General features: G+C 26.4%; 1 protein-coding gene across 2 annotated transcripts in view; it reads left to right on the plus strand.

The window, feature by feature from the left end:
- The window catches only part of LOC117166841 (hypoxia up-regulated protein 1), a 23398-nt gene extending 2931 nt beyond the window's left edge, over positions 1 to 20467 (plus strand). Inside the window, exons 3-9 of one of the 2 annotated variants that reach the window (XM_033351184.1) lie at positions 417 to 1377; positions 4577 to 4839; positions 10221 to 10354; positions 10435 to 10670; positions 14520 to 14802; positions 14884 to 15313; positions 18669 to 20467. In XM_033351184.1, coding sequence (XP_033207075.1) covers positions 417 to 1377; positions 4577 to 4839; positions 10221 to 10354; positions 10435 to 10670; positions 14520 to 14802; positions 14884 to 15313; positions 18669 to 19052 — 2691 coding nt within the window. In that variant the 3' untranslated portion in view covers positions 19053 to 20467. The remainder of the gene's footprint in view (positions 1 to 416; positions 1378 to 4576; positions 4840 to 10220; positions 10355 to 10434; positions 10671 to 14519; positions 14803 to 14883; positions 15314 to 18668) is intronic. The other variant, XM_033351185.1, reaches the window with a different exon arrangement.
- Positions 20468 to 21545: the final 1078 nt, after the last annotated feature.

Here is a 21545-nt window from a genome sequence, read left to right on the forward strand (position 1 = left end):
TGCTAAATATGCACTGAATCTTAAGTATATGAATATTTAGAAAATGGTATCAATTATACAAATTCATGGACTGTAGGAACAAATTCAAGACAAATTATTTAAAAAAAATACGAAATACTTTAATGGCTCCTAACTGTGAAAAATCATGCTTGGCGAAAACCTGGAACTGTCAAAAATTTTTTCCCATATTTTAGTAGACACCTCATATTAGTAATATGTAAAAATCATTTCTCCTTTCAAAAGAAAAAAAAATAATTCAAAAAAATATGAGAGTAATAATTGGAAAAGGACCATCTTGTTATCTCCTCTTCCTACATATAAAATGTTTTCCTTGTCCGGTTGTAATTTTCATGCCTTCAAGAATTATTTTATTGTGAGATAATATCAAGTTAAAAATATATAAATCTTTTGAACAGCCGGGAGTTCCAATGGAAATAGCATTAAACAAGGAATCAAAGAGGAAAACTCCAGTGGTAATATCATTTCGGGATGGCGATCGAACTTTCGGAGAGGATGCTCAAGTAGTAGGCCTTCGATTCCCCCAGAACAGCTTTTCCTACATCCTAGATTTGCTGGGCAAGTCTATAGATAATCCAATTGTACAGCTGTACAAGAAACGTTTTCCATATCACGACATCATCGAGGATGAAGAGCGCAACACGATAATGTTCCGAGTCCAAGATAACACTACATACACGCCGGAAGAGCTTCTCGCTCAAATTTTGCACACAGCCAAGGAGTTCGCTGAAAACTCAGCCAGTCAGAAGATCAAGGAAGCCGTAATCACTGTTCCCGGTTTCTTCAACCAGGCCGAGAGAAGAGCTCTCCTGAAAGCTGCAGAACTTGCTGATCTCAAGGTTCTCCAGCTCTTCAACGACTACTCAGCTGTTGCCTTGAATTATGGAATCTTCAACGGAAAGGACATCAACGATACAGCTCACTACATCATGTTCTACGACATGGGAGCCAGCAGTACAAGTGCGACGGTTGTCAGCTATCAGAATGTGAAGACGAAGGAAAGGGGATTTGTTGAAACTCATCCACAAGTCAGCATTATGGGGGTTGGTTATGATCGAACCCTTGGAGGTTTGGAGATGCAAATTAGGTTGCAGGAGTACTTGGCAAGGGAATTCGACGCAATGAAGAAGACTCCGAATTCTGTCTTCAAAAGTCCTCGGGCCTTGGCGAAGCTTTTCAAGGAAGCTGGTCGTGTGAAGCTTATTCTCAGCGCCAATCCTGATCATTACGCACAAGTCGAGGGACTTCTGGACGATCAGGACTTCAAGCTACAAGTCACGAGAGAAAAGTTCGAAGAGTTGTGCGCCGATATATTCGAGCGCGCTGTCGAGCCTATCAAGGCTGCTTTGGACACTTCTGGTGAGTTTAGAGTATTGAAGAATCCAGGGTGGCGACTTGACCGGGAAATGACCAGAAATTTTATTGGCTGGGTAAAACGGGTATTTACTTCTGATAGTAGCAAGCTTCAAGTTATAATTTTTTAAAATAATTTTGGACAATCTAGAAAAGTGATATCTACTTTATCTGCAGTTGCAGAATATATAAGTGAAAGTAAGTTTTGTTTTTATTTTAGAACAGCTTTGATAATGAAATATACTTTCACTTGGAAAAGGCAATTTTAGACATAAAATAGGCATTTTTGAAAAGAATTAATGATAGGATTTAGAAAAAAGGAGCTTAAAAATCCGATTCAAGTCAAAATTCAACACAATTTGAAAATTCCTTTCAAATTTTATGAAAAGAGAGTACTTTAAGTGGTTTTTAGAGTAGAAGTAATATTTCGAAGAGGAAATATTTCTGAATTACAATATCATTTTTTTACATTTTTCGTTGGGAGGTTACCTTTTTTCTTGAAAAATCAACTACTTGCGTTTAAAAGCTAAGTTCTTTTGTTAAAAAATAATTTTGTTGAAATATTCGTCATTTTAATTGAAAATTCACTTCTTTTAAGATGTAACTATGTTGAAAATAAATTATTTTTAATTTAACTATTCCAGTAGAAAATTTAATTATTTTTATGAAAATCCAATTTTGTTCTTAATAATTAGATTTTTAATGAAAAATTCAACTATTTGGTCGAAAATTGGTATTTCAAAAAAAAATTTAAATAAACATTTAAAAAGAATGTGTGTCATTTGTGAAAAATTCGTCTTGCTGAAAATTAATTTTATTGTTTAACAATTTATCATTTTGGTAGATGTAAGATACAAGTATTCCAGTTAAAGATTCATCATTTTAGTTTGAAAATTAATCAGTTTGGTTGGAAGTTAATTTTTTCAACTGAAAATGTAACCGTTCCATTTTCATCGAAAATGAACTTTTTCTAGTTCAAAATTCAACAATTTTGATGTAAATTCATCCTTTTTAATTAAAAAAAATGTTCGTTGTAAATTTACGTATTTTGTAAAAAAAACTACTTTTTTGGTAGAAAATTGACTTTAATTGGTAGAAAATAATTTTTTTATTTGAAAGTTAATCTCATTGTTTAAAAATTATTTTTTTCGGCTGGTAAATAAAGTATTTCAGTTAAATATTCATCATTTTATTTATAATTTTATTTTTCAGAGTAGAAATAAATTTACTTGGTTGAAAAATAAACTCTTTTGATGAAAATCAATTTTTTTTTATTGAAGATTCATAATTTTAATGAAAAATTTATTTCTTTGGTTAGAAATGAGCTATTTTAGTGAAAATTTGTTTCTTTTTTCCAGTTGAAGATTCATAATTTTAGTTTGAAAATTCATCAGTTTGACTGAAAGTTAATTTTTTCTCCTAAAAATGTAATCGGTCCATTTTGGGTGGAAAATAGACTTTTTCTAGATCAAAATTTAACAATTTAGATGTAAATTCGTCTTTTTTAATAAAAAAAATTTTTCGTTGTAAATTTACGTATTTGAAAAAAACTACTTTTTTGTTAGAAAATTATTTTTTTATTTGAAAGCTAATTTCATTTTTTAACAATTCTTTTTTTTTTTGGTTGGTAAATAAAGTATTTCAGTTAAATATTCATCATTTTATTTAAAATTTTATCTTTCAGGGTAGAAATAAATTTACTTGGTTGAAAAATAAACTCCTTTGATGAAAATCAATTTTTTTATTGAAGATTCATAATTTTAATGAAAAATTCATTTCTTTGGTTAGAAATGAGCTATTTTACTGAAAATTTGTTTCTTTTTTCCAGTTGAAGATTCATAATTTTAGTTTGAAAATTCATCAGTTTGACTGAAAGTTAATTTTTTCACCTAAAAATGTAATCGGTCCACTTTGGGTGGAAAATAGACTTTTTCTAGATCAAAATTTAACAATTTAGATGTAAATTCGTCTTTTTTAATAAGAAAATTTTTTTCGTTGTAAATTTACGTATTTAAAAAAAAAAACTACTTTTTTGTTAGAAAATTATTTTTTTATTTGAAAGTTAATTTCATTTTTTAACAATTCTTTTTTTTTTTGGTTGGTAAATAAAGTATTTCAGTTAAATATTCATCATTTTATTTAAAATTTTATCTTTCAGTGTAGAAATAAATTTACTTGGTTGAAAAATAAACTCTTTTAATGAAAATTATTTTTTTAATTGAAGATTCATAATTTTAATCAAAAATTCATTTCTTTGGTTAGAAATGAGCTATTTTATTGAAAATTTGTTTCTTTTTTGGTTGAAAATAATTTTTGTCTTAAACTGAAAATACTATTCCCGTTGAATATTCCATAATTTTAGTTAAATTTTTTTTTTATCGTCTTTTTTGGTTTAACATTGATTTTCTTAACTTAAAACGTAATAACGTAAGTTTTTGTTAAACATTCATTTTGACTGCAAATTTAATTATTCAATTTTTTGTTAAAAAATATTTTTTAGATGAAAGATCGTCTTTTTTGGTTGAAAATTGATTTTCTCAACTTAAAACTTAATAGTTCTAAGTTTTGGTTCAAAATTTATCTGTTTTAGTAAAAATTATTTTTTGTCCAAAGTTGAACTATTTCAGTTGAAGATTTATTATTTTAGTCGATAAAAACGCATTTCTTTGGTTTAAAATTTAACTATTCCAGTTGAGGATTCATCATTTTAGTTGAAAATTCATCAGCTAAGATGAAAATTTTTTTTACTAAAAATAAAATTTCCATTTTCTGCTGAAAATCTATTTTTTTTCTAGTTCAAAATTCAACTATTTTTTTGAAAATTTGTCTCCTTTGATTGTCAATTCAAGTACTTGAGTTAAATATTCATAATTTTAGTTGAAAATTCATCTTTTTGGTTTAAAATTCCACTATTCTAGTTAAAGACTCATAATCCTATTGTTAAATTCACTTATTTTGCAATTGTTTGCTCTGTGTTGTTAAAAAATGTTTAGAATGACTGTCATGATTTAAAATAGATTTTTGCGTTTTGCGACAAATATGATTTTACTTTTGGTTGACCGGGAAAGTTGAAAAACTTGATCAGGTTAAACCGGGAAGTGCCCGGCAATTTGAAATCGTTCGCCGAATCGCCACCCTGAAATCAAATCCAACCCTGAGGAAAAAATTATCTCATAAGAGTTTTAATTTGATGGTTTCTTTAAAGGATTGTCAATGGATTTGATCTCTCAAGTGGTACTAGTTGGTGCTGGTACTCGAGTTCCAAAAGTCCAGGAAAAGTTGTACGAGTTTCTGAAGGTCGATTTAGCGAAAAACATCAACACTGACGAAGCAGCGACTTTAGGCGCTGTCTACAAAGCAGCGGATCTTAGTCAAGGATTTAAAGTTAAGAAATTCATAACGAAAGATGCTGTACTGTTTCCGATTCAAGTTGTCTTCGACAGGAACGCTAACAACAAAGTCAAACAGGTAAGGTTTCTTAACCAAAACTAGAATTTAATCTATGTCGCGGATTGCAGCAAAAAAAAAGAGGAAATAGAGTCATTTTTCACGAAAATAGGGGAAAGGCTGTACATTTATTTTTACATTTAGAAAAGAAGGAACTATCTTTTTATAAAAAATTGAGTAAGGCAAACCGACCATTACTGGGACATTTACGAAAAGCTAACCCACATAAACACAATTTTAAAATGTTGAATTGAAATTTTTTGTGCAAAAACTATTATTATAAGTGACTGATGCATTATTTGATCGCTTAGAACAGTAAATAGATTATTAATTTTATAGTTAATTATTGTGGCACAAAATAAGACAATACTAGGATAAGGCAAATCCAATTTTCCTTATGTTATTTATTTTTTCTTTATTTTTTAAAAAAATTCGTATCAACATATTAACATTTTGCGTAGAAAATATAAATATATTAATAAATTAAATTAAATAATATTTAAAATATTGTTTATCAGTTTCACGCTTGCCGTTCAATTGATTATTTATTCTAAAAACCTCAAATTTTGTTGATAGCTTAGGTAAGTAATTTCATAGTAACTTATACATATAATTATTTAATCAGATTAGTAAGTATGCATTCAAAGTTAATACTATAGATTAATATTAAATATAGTAAATATTAATAAAATTAATATTATCGATTTACTTTCATATAGAACTGTTTGGTTGAAAATTTTGATTTACAACCAAATTCATACCGTTTAATAACTGAATGGATAAATTTTTATTTAAATATATTTTTAAAAAGTATTTATTCAAACTCTTTTCATGATTTTTTTGGTTAAAAAAATTGTATTATTTCGTTGACAATTTTATTGACTGAAAAATCTTTTTTAATTAATATCTCAAATATTTTGTTGAAAATTCATCTTTTTAATTATAAATTTGATATTTCTTGAGCAAAAATGCAACTGTTTGGTTAAAAATTAATCTGTTTAGGCTGAGGCTTCAACAGTCTTAATGAAAATTCGTTGTGTTTTTTAATAACTGAACTGCTTTTAATTTCTAATTAAAATCTTTTTTGGTTGAAGTATTAACTATTTTTTTTTGGATAAGAATTTACCTTCTTTTGTTTAAAAATTCCACTATTCGGTTAAAATTTATACTACTTTGTAAAAAAATCATAATTTTACTTTAAAATTCGATTGATTGGTTGTAAATGAATTATTTTGTTAAACATTCATATTTTAGAGTTAAAAATATAACTGTTTTGTAGAAAACTCTAGTTTTTGGCTTGAGAATTTAATAATTTTGGGTTAGAAAATTATATTATTATAATAGAAAATTCAGCAATTGGGTTGAAATATTTTTATTTTTTTATTGAAAAATCTTACCTAGTTGACAAATCATCTCTTTTGGTAGAAATGTTATCTTGTTTAGTTACAAGTCGAACTTTTTGGGTGAAAATTAGTTTTTTTAAATGAATTTAATTGTTTTTATATTATTATTATATTATATTATATATTATATTTATTAATTGTTATATTTTTTTATAAGAATACATCTTTTATGGTAGAAAATTTGTCTTTCATATTTTAAAATTCAATAATTTGTTAGAAAATCGAAGTATTAGATTTACCGAAAAGGGTGAATTCTGATCAAAAAATATAATAGTTGGTACTCCAAACAAAAAAGATTTTAATTACATATTGAAATCAGCTGATTTAATTTAAAAAAAACAATGAATTTTCATTCAAACTCTTAAAGCCTCAACCTAAAAAGATTAATTTTCAATCACAATTTCATTTAGCTCAGGAAAGATTATATTTATAATCAAAGAGATACATTTTCGAACCAAAAAGACGAATTTTCAACAAAACAGTTCAAATATCAATCCAAAAAGTTATTTCAGTTAAGAACAAAAATGTCAACCAAAGTGTTGAATTTTCTAGTCAAAAAGACGAGTTTTCTTTAAAACAGCTATATTTTTAACTCGAAAATATAAATTGTTAACAGAAAAGTTAATTTACTTAATTCATTCAAAAAAGTAAATATAAAATAATAATCTCATTAATATTTATCATATTTAATATCAATCTATCATATTAAATTATAATGAAAAATTACTAATTTTGATTGAAAACTTAAATTTATGATTTACTAATTTAATTAAATAAGATTCTGAGGAATATTTCTTATTATTTTTTACTAAATGTATAACTTGTTAAAACAAAAATAAATAGTGTTAATAAATTCAAAAGATCTTTAAAAAATACTAGAAAATATTTACTATTATGATTTATGTTAACGCGGATATAAAAAAGCTCAAGAAAACATCAAGTTTGTTCTATAAACAATTTTTGTATACTTTAAATTGTTCTCATAGTCATCAAAAATATTTCCTCTTCTAAAAATTCCTTCATTCATTATTAACTCATGAGAATTACAAGAATACGAATCGAAATCTCTTGAAATTCTTTGCAATTTTTTGTCCTACATATCCGGTCAAATGATTCAAAGCCGTAAAAATCCCTTGGAATAAAATTATTTATAATTCCTTGTATATAAAATTAATTTAAATTATTCCTTACAATCATGCAGTATTTAAAAATCCATAAAAACAATTTTTTTAATATTAAGAGTTCTACAAATTTTTGAAACGAATTCTCTTGAAACTCTTTATATCTGTTGAAATTCTTCGAAAATTTTCAAATTCCTTGATATACTTTGCAACTGTTAAAATCCGTAAAATTTAATTTATTCCGTACAGTTCTCAAAATGTCGTCAAATTTCTTTAGGCATAAATTAAATAATAATTATTTATCTAAGAAAAATCGCCGAAAGAAACTCCGCGCGAAGCGCTTGCACACGTTCCTGTATTTTTATTTTCTTATATTAAAAATATATATATTTAAGAATACATAACAACAAATTTTTGAATATTAATAGAAAAAGATTGACGTTATTCCCTAAAGTGGTTTACAAATTCGCTAGAACTCCTTAAAATACCTTGTAATCTTTGAAAATCTTAAAAATTCCTTAAGACAGTTTTGGAAATAATTTGAAATTCCATGAATATAAATTAAATTTCTCTAAAGAAAACCCCTCGTTTAAATGAAATGAACACGTGCTCATTTTTATTTTTTTCGTATCCAAAACAAATTATTTAAAAATCCGTGTTATTATATTTTTAAATATTAAGACTCCTAAAAATTATTGAAACGTGTTAAATAAGTTAAGAAATTATTAATTCTGGTTAGTAAGATATGATTAAAAAACTCTTACTTTCGTAATTGCAATATTTTCACGAATCTCAATATTTTTTACGTATCGGGAGATTTTAAATCACATATAATTAAAATTTAAATATCAATTTTTTTAAATCTTGAATTAAAAATGGTTTGCATTTATAAAATTTACGTGTACAATTGATAACTAAGAAATCGTTGAATTTAAAACGTCTAGAAATGGTCTAATATAACAAAATCAAAGTTCTTTAATTTCAAACTCTTATTATATAAAATTATTTAAATAATAAAAGCAGTATCTATTCAAACAAGTTTTATGTACGAAGCAAAACTAAAAGCCTTATCTGTGTGTATGTTTAAATTAAACTCTGAGTGATAAAACAATTTTAAATAAAAAAATGGTTTTCAGTTTAAAATTTTTAAATGAAAATGACCATTTTTTTTGTTTTATTTTGGTCTCAAAAAAAAGCTGGTCTCAAAGAAAAGTTTAGCTTCATTCAAGAAAAGGTACGAGGAGATTTATTTAAACTTTCATGAATCTCAACATTAATTAAATATTTTATGGAATAAATACTCGTGGAAACATATTTTAGTTTTAAATCGATTAGTTTTGTAGATATAAAACGAATAAAAATCTGTCCAAGTTCGATTTCAACAATTTTTGAAATAATTAGTTAAATTTTTATCTTCTTTAATTATGCTATTATTCAGTTTACAATAGGTAATTCTAAAACCTTTCACTTCAAAAATTCCATTTCAGATTTTTATTTTCAATTTAAACAATTTTAAAATGCTGTCTTGAAGACTTGAATAAATAAATATTAAAAGCGTTTGAAGTTGAACATTTTTGATAATAAACATTCTTATTTAATAAATAAACAAAATAACAATTTTAATGCATCTGTACTTTAATTATTAAAAAGTGAACAATAATTAAATATTAAGCAATATTTTCTGTTCATTTAAGACGAGTAAGTTGAAACCAAATATTTAAAATTAAACAATTTAAAACTGAATTGTTTGACATACATAGAAAACCTGGAATCGTGAAAATTTCGAAGAGCATTTAAATTTGAACGTTACAATTTTAATTGCTGTATTTGAAAAATATTTAATTTGTAGGTAAAATTGTTGAATTTTGATTCATAAATAATAAATAAACACTAATTATTTGTAGAAAAAATTTCAATAATTTTAAGAGAAATTTAGGAGTTTTGAAAGATTAAAAATTTTCATGCAAATTTTAAAAAATTTCTTAAAATCTTCCAGATTCTGATTTGGAAATTTTGTAAATCTTTTTAAAAATTTTTAAATGTTCTATTAAAATAATTTTTCAGTATAAAAAATTATTTTCAATTTTTCTAGGAATCTAGAAAAATGTGTTTATTCTTTTGAAGCAATTCACAGTTCTTAAAAAGCTTCTAATTTTTTTTTAAATTTGCAAAAATCTACATTTTTTAAATTAGGCACCATTTCAAGTTGTAAATTAATTTTGAATATTTTCAAAACTTCTAAATATCTTTTAGAATTGCTCAAATTTCTTCTAAAAATAATAAATGCTCAATAGTTATACATCAAAATTTAAAGAGATTTTTTTTTAATTTGCAGGATTTCCTAAAAATTGTAGGAAAAATTCAATTGATTTAAAAAATATATTTAGAAGTTCTGAAAAAATTTCAAAAGTATTTAAAAATTTAAAACAACTTCTAGATTTCTCGAGATTTTGAAATAAAAATTTGAAGCTTTTCAAGGATGTTTAAACTATATGAAATGAAAATAATTGAACTTCTAATTTAAGTGTTCATTAAAAAAAATATCAATTTTTAATGTTACTAGCTGAAAACTCCTTAAAATAACATAATTATTAAAAATTTTAGAATTCATTGATTAATTTTTTAATTAAGAGCATTGAAAATGATCAAATTTGCATTTGAATAGCTTAGGATTCGAATACAACACTTTCGAATAAAAAAAACTTTTACACTTCAATGGTAAAAGTTCAAAATTCAACAGTATATTTAAATATAAAATGGCACAAATTGGAAAATTCAAGAATAGGGAAAAAAGACGAAAAAAGCTAAGAAATAGGAGAAAGACCGTGCACCCTGCTATATTGTGAAGGAGATTAAAAATTTTAATTTTATATTCCAGGTGAAGAGAACCCTCTTCAGTAAGATGAACGCATTTCCACAGAAAAAAATTCTCACGTTCAACAAACACACAGAAGATTTCGAATTCTACGTCAACTATGCCGATCTGGATCACCTGTCAGGTTTTGAAATTGCGTTAGTTTTCTAGTTGATCAAATTTGAATGGTGAATTTTAGCGTGCATTAATTAAAATGAAATTTCTCTAAATTTGATAGTGCTCTTGGAAACTTGAATATATCAGTTGTGAAGCTGAAGGGAGTCGCTGAGGCATTGGCACTGCATGCGAAAGAAGGGGCTGAAAGCAAAGGCATCAAGGCTCACTTTGCCATGGACGAGAGTGGTGTTCTGAATCTGGTCAACGTAGAATTGGTATCTGAGAAGACGAGTCTGGCTAGCGAAGAAGAAGGCACATTCTCAAAATTAGGTTCGACTATCAGTAAATTCTTTGCAGGTTCGTCGCCTACAAAGTTATACCTACATTTATATTAATATCAAAGCTATCAGGGGAATTTTTTGAGACCGGGAAATGACAGTGAATTTACTTTTTTACCGGGAATTTCACAAATTTTTAGAAAAAAAAATCTTTCCAAGTTCAATTTCGACATTTTTAAAAATTAATTAGTTGAATTATATTTTTCAATCGTGATATCAATCAATTCTAAGCGTACATTTTTAATTTAAAGAACTTCAAAAAGCAGTCCTGAAGACTTAAGCAAATAAAAGCTTTTATTTTATCAACTGTAAATATAGTGAATAAAATCTTTTTTAAGTGCATTGGTACTTTAGTATTAAAAAGTGAATAATAATTGATTTGACAAAACGATTCCGAATCCGTTTAAAATTTAAGAATTTCCAGATTTTGATGTTAAAAATTAAACTGTTTAAATTCGAAAGTCTTCAGTCATTAAAATATGTAAGCGTGGGATTGAAATCTCATAAACTTTTTTTTAACTTAAAAATAACTTCATAATTATATATTCGTTAATAAAGGCTTTAATTAAATTTACAATATTGCTAACACATTCAATTTTAAATTTTTTAATAAAGACAACGGATAATTATTTAATATTTAACATTATTTGACTGTTCAATTATGATGATTAAATTGAGACCTAATATTTAAAAGTTATTTGACATAAAAAGCCTTGAATCGTTTAAATTTCAAAGGGATTTTAAACTCTAAATGTTACAATTTTAATCGTTGTTTAAAAAGAAATGTTATTTGTAAGTGAAATTGTTGAATTTTGGTGTATAAATAACAATTGAACACTTATTATTTATATAAAAATATTGAGTTATTAAAAAAATTTAATTATATAATAAATCAATTTCTGTTGGTCCGTCCTAACATACGCTAATTTGTTTTCTCGTGCTATATTAAAAAAAAAAATGTAGTCTAATTGATTGAAGTCTCGAAATTTTTTTGAGACTTCTAAAAATGACTAAATTTTAATTAATTTTTTTAAAACAGTAGACTTAAATGTTACTTTTTTGACTGAAATTTGATCTGTTTGACTATTTTAAACCATCATCAACTCAGGTTAAGAACCTTAACCGTAAGACATAAATAATTTGAAATCTACGATTTGAAATCAATAAATATCAACTGTCGAAGAAAGGATTGATTTGTTTCATCAAATCATTTTACAAAATATTTAGAAGTTTGGAGAACATGAAAAATTAATTTAATGCATTTAAAATGGTTTAAAATACCATAAACGAAGTGTTTGTACCGAAAAAATTCGCCTATTAGTACTAAAATTTTATTAATTTGATTAATTTTAAAACATATTTATAGAGGTTCGGAAAAAGTTTTAAAAATCATTTTAAATTTGAAAAAATTAAAACAACTTCTAGATTTCTCAAGATTTTAAAATAAAATTTTGCAGCTTTTCAAAGATGTTTGAACTGTTCAAGATGAAAGTAATTTAACCTCTGATTTATGAAGTGTTCAGTTTTAAAAAATGTCAACTTTCAAAGTTTCCAGCTTAAACTTGCTTAAAATATTATTGTCTAAAAATTTTTAAAGTTCATTGATTGCTTTCTTAATTTGAAGCATTGAAAATCATAATGTAGATTTATATTTTTGGAAATTGAATCTGTATCTTTAATGTCTAAATTATTTATAAAAGATAAAAATTCTAAATTTTCAATTAAAAAGAATTTTAAACTTTAATTTTAAATCGTTAATATTCAAGAGTTACACTTCAAGTGCTTTAATTTATAATTTATTTTTTAATACTTCAAATTGTAACATTGTTAGCTTTAAAGTTCGAATTTTTTAATGTAATTGACCGCGAAAAATGTTTGCAAACCAGGCTCCTGGGCTAATCACTATTCAATTAAGATCTATAACTATTTTTGAACTGTATTGAATTATTTTGATAAATTTCAGATTATTTTTCAAGATTCCGATAAATTTGTAATGTATTTTAATAATTTGAAGGGCTTTTAAAGATTTTAGAGCATTTTTAAAACTTCTAAGGTATTTTTAAAAGCTTTTTATTTTAAATATTTTAGGTAATTTTAAAATTTCGCAAGGAATGTTTTATTAGTTGAAATTTTCAATAGCTTTAACAAGTTTCAAAATATTTTGAAAGATTTAAACTATTTTGGGTTATTTTACGTTATTTTAAAAGATTCCAAGTAATTTTTAAGTGCTTTTAGTAGTTTCATGGGAATTAAAAAAAATCGAAGTATGTTAGTGAATTTAAAAAGAATCCAAGGATTATCAATTAATTTAATGAATTTGAAATATTTAAAAATAAAGAATTTTCTAGAATTTCTGAAGATATGGAACGATTTTACTGAACACATAAGGTTTATAAGATATTTTAAAAGATTTCACGTTATTTTATAAGTTTCCCGGTGATTTCAATTATCGCAAGATTTATTTTAAATCTCAAGGTATTTGTTCAATTTTTCAGGATTTTATCAAATATATCCAGATTTCATATAATTTCAGGGATTTAATAACATTTTAGTGTATTTTAAATAATTTAATCAAGAAAAATGAGTTATTTCGTAGTGCTGTAAAAATTTGATATTCATCCTGAATTCTTTTAAATTCTTTGTGATTATTTTGCATTTGTTTAATTTACTTGAGTTCTTCTAAATTTACTCAGTCCCTCTTAATTCAATTAATTTAAGAAATTTTGAAAATTTTTTAATTAATTAGATCTGAGGATCAATTGATAAAATGATCAAAGCATATGAAATATTTAAAGACATTTTTTTCAAATTCCTTGACATTTTTTAAAGCTTTAAAAAGTTTCAAGATATTTAAAAAAATATCCAAGGATTTTAAATATTTTAGGAACTATTAAAATATTCCCAGAATTTTTTCATTTATTTCAATAGTTTGAAAGGATTTCAAAAACTTTAATGCGCCTTAAATTCGTAGACATTTTATCAATTTATATTAAATTCTCTTTAATTTTTCTAACCTCATTTCATACTTACTCAATTTAATGAATTTTCTCATATTTCTGCTTTTTTTTAAATCCATTTGATTGTTTTTTTATTTAGTTGTATTTTTTATGAATATCATCTAATTCTTTTCGCTTCCCTTAATTTCCTATAAATTCACTCAAAATCTACATTTACATTTTTATCAATTTTTTCAATTTATTTTAATTCTTTTGAATTGTTCTGTTGTTATTAGTAAATTTTTTAGTTAGAAATTAGTGGAGTTTTGTAGATATAAAGAAATTTGAAATTATTTTTTGGATTTTACCCTGAATTCTTTTAAATTCTTTAGAATTTTTTCAATTCACTTGAATTCTCTTAAATTCTACTTAATTCAGTGGATTAAAAAAAATGTAATTGTTATTTTTATTGATCCTGAAGGCTTTTAACATTGCCTTGAATGCTTAGGAATTTCATCAAATAGTTTGAATTCCCTTGATTTTTTCTAAGCTCATTTCAAAGTTACTGAATCCATAGAAGTTTGTTCTAATTTTGTTTGTCTAATTTTCTTATTCACCTTGAATTTTTATAAGTTTCTTCGAATCCTTCTCGTTTACCTTAAATTCCTCTAAATTCATTCCTATTTTACGGAAATCAATGAAATTGCTTTGAAACAAAATTTTGTTCCAATTCATTTAAATTATTTTATATTTAACTGGAATTAATTATAAGTCTTGTGAATTTAGCCTGAATCTGATTCCTTTTTAGCTCGAAAAAAATACCCTATTTTCGTGACAAAAAGTACCCTTTGGTTCCTGCATTTTATCCCATAGAAACTGCGAGATCTGTTTTTTACATCATGTCTCATTTTGATTAAAAATAATTATTTCAGGCTCGGAAGAGAAAGAGACTGTAGAAAAGGTGGAAGACCCTGTGAAAGAAGACATAAAACCCGTGCACGAGGAGCCTGAATATCCGGGATTGAAGAAAGAAACCGATCAAAAGGAGAAGACAAAGAACGAAACACAGCCAGGTGATGAGAAGGCCGCAAACAAGACAGAAAAGGTTGAAAAGAAACCTACTATTATCACTCTCAAGAAGCCAATCGAAAATGAAGAAATCAGATTTGGATCGCTACCTCTCGAAGGAGAAAAGTTCGTCACTTCCCACGAGAAGTGAGTCAACATTTTAGATTTTTTTCTTTTCTTCTTCAAAGATTATTTAAAAACTGATACCAAATATAATTTTGATTACAGGATCGAGGCGTTGAACAAGGTCGACAGAGAGAGGACAAGACGTGAAACGGTTCTAAATAATCTAGAATCTTTTGTTATTGATGCACAGCAGAAGTTAGATTCCAAGGAGTACAAAAAAGCTTCGACACCGGAAGAGGCTGAAAAGATTCTTAAAGCCAGTATCGAGGTTTCCGAGTGGCTATATGAAGACGGATTTGAAGCGCCAGCTGAAGTGTTTGAAGAAAAACTGGCGTCATTGAAAGCACTGACGAATGATCTTTATGAGAGAGTTTTTGAGCACAAAGAACGTCCGGAAGTACTTAAAGGAATGAAGTCCATGCTCAATGGAAGCAGAACTTTCTTGGGCAATATGCGAAACTTGAATACGTCGAGTGAGATTTTCACTTCAGTCGAAATAGAGACGCTGGAAAAGACCATCAAAGAAACAGAGGTAAATATTCTTACATGCCAGGGCTCGGACTTTGCCACTATTGACACTACTTGCCACTTTTTTTTTTGAATATTACTATCTTGACAAAATTGTATTGATGCCAGTATTTCTTCACTTTCCCTTTCAAAAAAATTTCGAAATTCTTTGCTGATTGGTTAAAATAACTCGTATATAGAAAAATTAATTTAAAATATTTTTAACCCTCAAACGGTACACTCCAACAGGGCATACGTAAACGGTCCACTAGTGCGAATTTGTTTGTTTGCAATTTTAATATTAAATATTTAATTTAGTGAACATATAATAAACAACTAGCATATATCACACATATTTAACATACATATTTAATATATGGGGATAATCCGTTGCAGATATATTTGCGTAAATGCCAACAAAATGAAAAAAACTTCGAGTGCGAATTCGCACCAGTGTACCGTTTGATGGTTAATTCGTCGATTCAAAAACATTCGAAATCGAATAATTTCAAATATAATTATTAAAAAGTGGAAAAATTCATATTTCAATTGTATTGTTTCGAAATATAATTTGCGAATGAAAACATTTTAATTTCAGTATCGTTCAAAAATAATTATATATCAATTTGAAATAGATTAAAAATCATAAAATTTGATATAATCGCATTCAAGGATTTAAAATATAAAATTGGAAACGTTCGGAATTTAAAAAAAACTTAGAATCGAACAGTTTAAAAATAAATAAGTTCTAAAATTTAAAATCAAAATAGCACTTCCATAAATTAGGTTGAAAATTTGAACAATAAAATCTTATAGAAATTCATATTACATGCTTTTGAATGCAAATGTATCAGCATAATTTTATAGAATTTATTTAAATTGCTATTCTTTCTTTCAATTTTCGTATGTTTTATAACTTTAAAAAATATTTTAACGAGTAATTTCATTTTGCAAACATGATTTGCAACTCCATAAGACGATATAATTTTTTTTATTTAAAAAACAAAAGTATTACAAATGGAGTTTTTTATGTGAAACTTTTACTCTGTATTCATAAAGAAAAAAATTTTTCGTAATTTCATGCGACTCATGTCACACATAAAAAATAATCATTCTAGTCAATCCGAAGCCTGTATGATTTTTATTCTTATTTTATTTTTTTTAATTCCTGCTACTTTAATTTTTCGATTTCGGAAGAAAAATCTTTCAAAATTGTACCATTTTAATTTGTAACACATACTGCACATTTTAAAGTCAAAATATCTGAAATATAATAATTTTACATACGATTATTAAAAAGTGAGCAAATTCATATCTCAAAGTATAATTTCGAAATAAAAATCTTAATTGTCTACATATTTTTTATTTAATATTGATGCAAAATTAATTGTATATCAAATTGAAAGAGACTTAAAGTCAGTATGTTGATTTAATCAAATTCAAGCGTATAAAATAACAAATTGGATGTGAATTACTTTTTGAATTAACAATATTGCATAAAAGCATTTATATTTGATAAATATAATAAATTGCAAAGTTTTGCCTTTTGAAAATTGTTATTTAATATAGAATATAATTTAAATTTACACAAAAATCTAGAATATAAAAATTTATCAAATTGAAAAAGACCTTTAAATTAATTAAAGAAATTTTATTTAGGCAACTTAAGCCTAAAATACATGTAAACTAGCAGGGTGGTCACATGTCAGAGAAGTCAGGGAAAATAGAAATTGATTTTTCTGGCTTGTTTCACTATTTTGCTTGGCACATTATTGAAACTTATTCGCTTTTTTTAATACTTTCCTGTCGGGGAAATTCATCTAAATATCAGAGAAAAGTCTGCGAATTTGTTTATTTATGCTTCTGTTATTATTAAATGTTGCTCTCCAATAAAAAATGGAATTATTCATTTTTTTAAACGTTACAAACTCAGGGTGGCGATTCGGCGGACGATTTTAATTTCCCGGTATCAATTTCTAATAAAGAATGGAATAGTTCAACTTTGAATGGAAAAAATTAGTTTTCAATCAAAACTAAAGTATTTTTTTCAAGAAAATAGTAGAATGTTCAATCTAAGTGATGAATTTTCAACAAAACAAATAATTAAATTTTATCATGTCTAACCAAACAGATGAATTTTTAATTAAAAAATATCATTTTTCAACTAAAAGTTGAATAATTAAACTTTTAGTCAAAAAATGAATGTTCAACCTAAAGAAATTAATGTTTAACTAAAATTATTAAATATTCAACGAGAATTTATAGTTACATTTTCAGTTCAAATAAATAATAATTTTCAACCAATAAAGAAACAACTTTTTAAGAAAATAGTCAAATTTTCGGCAAAAAATTCCTTATCGTCCAAGGAAAAAAGAAGTTTTCAATGAAATAGCTCATATTTCAACCAAAGAAATTAATTTTCAACTAAAATAAATGATGTTTAACTGGAATACCTGAATTTGAAACTGAAAAGAATTGTTAAACAAGAACATTAACTTGCAAATAAAGACAATTTTCTTTTTTTTTAATCGATTTTTGACCAAATATGTGGATTCTCAATGAAACATTTGAATATCCAATTAAAAACTACAAATTTTCATCCAAATGGTTAAAGTTTGAATAAGAAAATATCAATTTTCAACCAAACATGGACATTCAAATTTTTAGTTGAAAATATTAATTTTTAAACAAACTGATGAATTTGAAACTAAAATGATGAATCTTTAACTGGAACAATTGAATTTTATACCAAGAAGATGAATTTTCAACCATAAAGATGAATTTTCTATGAAAATGGCGAATTTTTCATAAAGTACATACATTTTAAAACAACTAGTTTAATTTCTGAAAACATAGAGAATATCAATTTTCATTTTAAAAAAAGATACATTTTCTACCAAAAATAAAATGCTGAAATTTTCTTTTAAAAATCTAATTCTTAAAAAAATATTTAAAAAATTGACTTCAGGCGAAAGTGCTTACACTTTCAACCAGAGATGTATTTTCAGTTCAAATGGTGAATCTTCAACCACAAAAAAGTAATTTTTAACTAAAGAAAGATGAATTTGTAACGAACAGTGTAAAGAAGTTTTCTGAGTCAGCGAAAAAAGTTTCACAGATAAACAAATTGCAAAACGTTTTTCTTAAAGTGGAAAATAATAAGTAATAATTCGATTAGTGTAAACTGAGATACTCCGAAAAATCTGCAACAGTGGATAAAGTAGAAATATTTTTTCGAAATTGAACAAAATGATTAAACTAATGTAAACTTGAGTTTTTCTTTGATCAGAAGTAAATTCCCGAGTTTTGTTAAATGAAATTTTCGGTCATTTCCCTATTATTTCTCATGAGAATTAATTTATCAATCTATTTTCCCACAGGAGTACTACGAAACAGTGAAGCGCACACTTGTCGAAACTCCTTTGAATGCTCCTGTCCCATACAAAGTGCGTGACATGGCCAACAAAATGGCACTGCTTGACCGAGAAGTCAAGTATCTGATCAACAAGGCAAAGATCTGGAAACCAAAGCAAGAACCAGCGGCGAATGCCACAGAGAGTGGTGCCGAGAGTAAAACTAAAGGTTCCAGCGATTCTGGTTCTAAATCCTCTCCAAAGGCAGACTCTGAAAAGACTGGAAAAGCCAAATCTGTTCCAAAAAGCGAAAGCGAGGCGGGAGATTCGCAAGAAAAGTTAGAATTGGAAGGTAGCGACTCGGCACAAAAGAAGGAGGATGTCAAAAAAGACAAACATCAAGAACTTTAGTGAATTGTTATTTTAAATAAGACCGGTGGGCAGTCAACTAGAAGATGATGAGGCCGATCGTTGATCAGTTTTTTTTACTCCTACATCGTTCGCATGTTGGGCTTTAAACGGCATTGTCTAATGTTGATGAATTCAGAAAGGCCGAGCATAACCGCGAAAGAAATGTATGTACGTGTACAAACTTCAGTATGTCTTTTTAATTGTCACAAGGGTGTTACATCGTCTTGATCTTCGTTCTTCAGGTGCAGAGCTCCTGAAAACGAGAATCGCATTTTCTTGACGGTTATATTTAGATAGATTTCGAAACGTGTTTGCGTGCAGCTTAGGGAACATTATTCAATAAAAGTTTTGCATGAAGAATGATGATTGCAATATAATTAAAACACATGAGTTGATTACTGAAGAGAGGAAAATTTCTGTAGAGTGTTTTGCATAATTATGAGATTAAGGAATTGATTTTAAGCTCGATTCGTGTAGATTTTCGAGTTTGTGGTTTTATTAAGTTGCCTTATAGAGTGTCATACATCGGGGACTAATTAATCAAGTTTTAAGACAAGTTGAGCAAACGATTTAAAGAGGTAGAACAATCATGAGCAGTCGATACAATCAATATATTTGAATAAATCAGTTTTGTGCTTGAAAAATGATGAGATAAAATATTAAATTGAATATTAGGCTAAACGAGGGTGAAACGATAAGATGTCATTGTCTCTTATTACTCTTTTGAACTCTTTTTCGCAGTCCATGCAAATTCTTATAATGCAGCACAAATAATTAGAAAAATATTGCGCTGAAAAGTTTTTCCTCTCTCTAGTGAATTAACCCTTTCAGTGAAAAAACAAATGTTTGGGAGGGAGAAAATATTTTTCTGGTGCGAAAGAGTCGTGTAATAATCTGCAAGAGAGAGAGTAAAACTTCGTATAGACTTATTTTCCTTCTTAATTGTCAAACTGTTGTTTCAATTTCAGTGAAATATTTCATGTATGCATTTTTAATTGTTTTAAGTATAGTTCCTGCAACTGAATGAATGTGGAGACGTCGACGAGCTTGTTAGACGCAAAAAATAAAGACTGCCTTTCAGAAAGAATCTTTACTGAAAGGGTTGAATGATAAACTGTTGTAAAGAGGAACTATGCATCTAAGCAAGCTTTTATCATGAGGGATATTTAGAAATCATGCCGCTCAAATTGTGAAACTAGGGTTCAGTACAGTGGTAAAAAGAGGATTTTGTCACTATCCGACTACCCCTACTCTGTGATACAGCAGACTGCTAATAATTCCTTCTCTGAAAATCGCGAAATCATGCACTACATTTGTTATCTAGGATTAATTTCCGTCATTCCATAAATTCCTCTCATGATTAGAATTTTGTTATTTATTGATTGGGGTGAATAAAATTGTATTTATAGAAAAGAGAACATTTATTTTTTTATCCCCTTACACTTTGGATTAAGGTTTATATTGTGAAATGCAGATTGCATTTTTTGTATTAAGAAGTTAACTTCTTGAACGCACCTTTTATTAATTGTTCTTTTTAATTTCGTGTATTTACAACAAATGACAAATTAAAATTTTCAATTTCTTATTGCATTTTTAAATAGAAATAATTATGTCTGAAGGCAAGAACTTAGTCCCTATGGTTTTTTGCTTGCTCAATTTTACTTCTTGATCATATTATATGACTAGCTGCTAAATTTTATCTATTTGGTTAATTTAATTTTCTTTTTGCAAAAAATTGTACTTATTTCAAATTTATGGAGTTCAGTAAGGAATACAAGATGTAAAGAGGAACTCAAATTCTAACAGAACAAGCCGAAATTAACTGTTTGTAGTAAGATTTGGTTTTCAAAAATAATTACCTCGATTTAAATAATGCAATGAAAATATAGAAAAATGTAAATTTTTCATTTATTGTAAAAACACAAATTTTTACTTTTATTTTACAATAAAGTTACTTTTGCTCATGCCAAACATAAATCGAAATACTATTTTATCTTTGAGAAAAGAAAGCTTACATGAATAATTTTTTGATCGAAAAAAATTACTTTTCAAGAACTTATGGTTTTTAAGTAATAAAAAAAAACATTTTTAATATGAACAATTTTGAATCTTGAAAATCTTGCATCAGAGAATTATCTGATTCAAGTAATCTTTTTTTTAGTGTACGACTCATTTTATTAAATAAAATTTTACATTATAGATGTTAAATTTTTCTCAATTTCATGATGAACCCAAATGTTAAATTCTTCTCATTCTTAAACTCTAAAAAATAAGCTATCGATAGAAATATAAAATAATTTAAGGGCATGTGACACAGCTAAATACCTATATTACCGACCACAGTTTTTCAGTTCACTGAATGTTTTTTTGAACCTAAGAACTTTTTTTGTCAGTAAAATATCGAGCTGAAACTTCGGGAAATGTATAAGAGTGCAATAAAGTACGTTTAGGTACTGCATTTTGGTAGAAACTTCACTGAAAATTATTTCATCT

This window comes from Belonocnema kinseyi, chromosome 2 (genome assembly GCF_010883055.1).
Source record: "Belonocnema kinseyi isolate 2016_QV_RU_SX_M_011 chromosome 2, B_treatae_v1, whole genome shotgun sequence".
Taxonomy (NCBI): Eukaryota; Metazoa; Arthropoda; class Insecta; order Hymenoptera; family Cynipidae; genus Belonocnema; species Belonocnema kinseyi.